This window comes from Silene latifolia, chromosome 9, assembly GCF_048544455.1.
Source record: "Silene latifolia isolate original U9 population chromosome 9, ASM4854445v1, whole genome shotgun sequence".
NCBI classification, from domain to species: domain Eukaryota; kingdom Viridiplantae; phylum Streptophyta; class Magnoliopsida; order Caryophyllales; family Caryophyllaceae; genus Silene; species Silene latifolia.
In genome coordinates, this window is record NC_133534.1 from 148,546,983 (window position 1) to 148,548,792 (window position 1,810).

Below are 1,810 nucleotides of genomic sequence, written 5' to 3' on the forward strand. Positions count from 1 at the left end.
GTAAGGCACTTGGAGTATGGGGGTGTTACAGGGTGTTCCCAGCCGGTGGACCGGCTGCCGGCCTACCGTCTCACACCCCCTCCACACTTCATTTTCAACATATTTCTGAAGTCATGCTTTCCCAGCCGGTTGACCGGCTGCCGGCCTGCTGGCTGGGAACCTCTTCTCATTGATTTCTCACAATTTCTTCAATTTGAATCAGAGGCTTCATAGCCTGTGCGCATACCGGCGGCTGGTGGGTCGGCTGGGAGCTCCCTCACACTTTGTTTTATTCATTTTCATAATTCATTATCAGAAACTTCACAGTCTATGCATGTGTAGAATGCCTGCCCACAGGCTGGGAGTACATTACCTCGTGTGTTCTTCATTTTTCCTTCAAATTTAAGAACCGCTTCTCCAATTGGCCTTGAAATGCGTGTTTTCCTCTTTCCGAGCCGACTCATCAAGTCGAAATTTGGCCAATTGAAGGTTATGCTCGTATTCTCCATTGAACCCCGGTATTCTTCCAAATGATAACCCGTCATCAACTCAATTTGCCAAATATGATTGTTTCAATTCTTCCATTTTCAACCTAAATGCATGCTATGTATAAATGGTGGTTCTTGTGGAACTCCACCAAACCATTGCTTGTTCATGATCGCAATTACTCATCCCCCAAGTGTGGGGGGTCTTCTAATTCAACTTCACCTTGGGTATCAATAGGTTTACCCTCATAAAAGAACTTCACTCGTTGCCCATTCACTTTGAAGCATTCACTCTTTTTGTTCTTCAATTCAAATGTTCCACAGGGAAACACGGTCACAACCTCAAAGGGTCCCGACCATCGGGATCTCAACTTCCCGAGGAATAATTGGAATCGGAAGTTGAAATGTAGGACCTTGTCTCCTAAACTTATCTCTTTTCTTGTAATCTTAGAATCGTGCCATTGCTTAGTCCACTCCTTGTAGAGTTTGGCGTTCTCATAAGCATCCAACCTTAGCTCATATAGTTCATTGAGTTGCAGGAACCGCTTATTTCCCGCAACATCTAAGTCATAGTTTAGATCTTTTAGAGACCATCTTGCTCGGTGTTCCAACTCAAGAGATAGGTGACAACCTTACCAAAGACTAGCGATAGGGAGTGGTGATTATCGGGGTCTTGTAGGCGGTCATTAGAGCCCATAGCACATCATTGAGTTTGGTGCTCCAATTTTCCTAGACTTATTCACCACACGTTCTAGAATAGCCTTGATTTGTCGATTTGACACCTCCACTTGCCCATTGGTTTGGGGGTGGTAGGCAAGAGCCACTTTGTGTCGGACGCCGTATTTCTTGAGCAAAGCATAAATGGTGCGGTTGATGAAGTGCGACCCACAATCACTTATGACGGCCCTAGGTACTCCAAAGCGTGGGAATATGTACTCCTTGAAAAGCTTGGTGACAACTCTTGAATCATTGGTAAGCGCGGCTATAGCTTCTATCCACTTGGACACATAATCCACCGTAACCAAAATGTATTGGTTGCCAAATGAGGAAGGAAACGGCCCCATAAAGTCCACACCCCATACATCAAAGAGCTCAACTTCCAAAATATTGTTTAGAGGCATCTCATCCCGCCTCCCAATGTTACCTCTGCTTTGACAAGAGTCACAAGAATTGACTAAAGCACAAGCATCCTTAAATAGTGATGTCCAATAGAACCCACAATGAAGAACCCGAGCTTGGGTCCTAGAGGTGGACAAATGGCCTCCATAGGTGGTAGCATGGCAAGTGGGTGGGTTCTGCACAAAGCTGAATCAGGTCAGGGTAGAGTTTGTTGCAGGGTTAACTAG

General features: G+C 45.4%; 1 protein-coding gene across 1 annotated transcript; it reads right to left on the bottom strand.

The window, feature by feature from the left end:
- Positions 1 to 1,150: 1,150 nt before the first annotated feature.
- On the bottom strand, positions 1,151 to 1,585 carry LOC141601742 (uncharacterized). Its single transcript, XM_074422043.1, has one exon. It carries the CDS (start codon positions 1,583 to 1,585, stop codon positions 1,151 to 1,153), a length of 435 nt encoding a protein of 144 aa, XP_074278144.1.
- Positions 1,586 to 1,810: the final 225 nt, after the last annotated feature.